Raw genomic sequence first — 1,126 nt, forward strand, 5'->3', positions numbered from 1 at the left:
ACATACACAGACAATATTACTCTGTAAAATCATGGTTCAACCTTGCGGAAATGTTAGTTAATATCCGAGCTGTGTTTGTACTTAGACAAAAAGTTCCTACTCAGACAAAAGCTAACGGGGGGGGATCAGAGAGTTACATACAGTGTGAGAGAAAAGCAAGAGAGAGACTTTTCATCCCACTCCCACACACTGCCATTATGTATCAGTCCTTCTTCCTGACACACCGCCATTATGTATCAGTCCTTCTCTCCCATCATCTAATCTTTAGTTTCCTTCTTCCTGACACACNTCCTTCTTCCTGACACACCGCCATTATGTATCAGTCCTTCTCTCCCATCATCTAATCTTTAGTTTCCTTCTTCCTGACACACTGAACGTCTCATTTCCCACTAATTTCATTGATGTCCTCAGCCTCAGCTGGGCTCTTCTTTAAATAACACAGTGAGAGACAGACAGGGCCTTGAGCATATTTCATTACATGAGTGAATATTTCAATGTTGGAATTCATCTTGGAGTCCAGCAGGGCAGAAAACTGAAGCAACCTTGAACAAAAGCCTTGGTTTGTCGAACATTAAAGTGCAGAAAGACGGATAGGATAATCAGATGTTAATTAGCGGGTTGTCTAAAGGGGTGACAATCTAACAGGGGGAGAGAGAAACACCACTCCCTCTCACTACCCAGATGACCCCACTACATAAGTGAGGACGAACACACAGCAGACTGATAGTTGAGCCCAAGCAGTAGAAGAAGAACAAGTAGAGAAGACAACAACACTGCAGTAGAGATGAATAGAACACTGTGTTACCGGGTGTGTTGAGCAGTCGGGACATGCGGCAGGCGTACGACACTTGTTGTTGACAGTGTTCAGCACTGGTGGTAATAGCTGTGACCTGTTACAAACACATGCACGCACACGCATGTATACACACAGACACAGTCACACACACAAACACACACACACACAAACACATACAAGTCAGTAGTCAATGAAAATGGCCACGAAGTTAAAGAGTGCACAGGAAAGAAAAAGAGAGTAGGGTGGGATGAAATACTTAACTGAAAGACACAATGAACAGCCATTGAATTCTGTGTGTTTTGTTTGTGTGTCTGCGTGTACAGTGTGTGT

At 43.5% G+C, this 1,126-nt stretch overlaps 1 protein-coding gene across 1 annotated transcript in view; it reads right to left on the reverse strand.

Moving 5' to 3' along the window:
• The window catches only part of cntnap2a (contactin associated protein 2a), a 116,589-nt gene that overhangs the window by 98,994 nt on the left and 16,469 nt on the right, over positions 1–1,126 (reverse strand). Inside the window, 1 exon segment of the mRNA XM_070446807.1 lies at positions 806–890. Coding sequence (XP_070302908.1) covers positions 806–890 — 85 coding nt within the window.

This window comes from Salvelinus sp. IW2-2015, linkage group LG14 (genome assembly GCF_002910315.2).
Source record: "Salvelinus sp. IW2-2015 linkage group LG14, ASM291031v2, whole genome shotgun sequence".
Classification (NCBI taxonomy): domain Eukaryota; kingdom Metazoa; phylum Chordata; class Actinopteri; order Salmoniformes; family Salmonidae; genus Salvelinus; species Salvelinus sp. IW2-2015.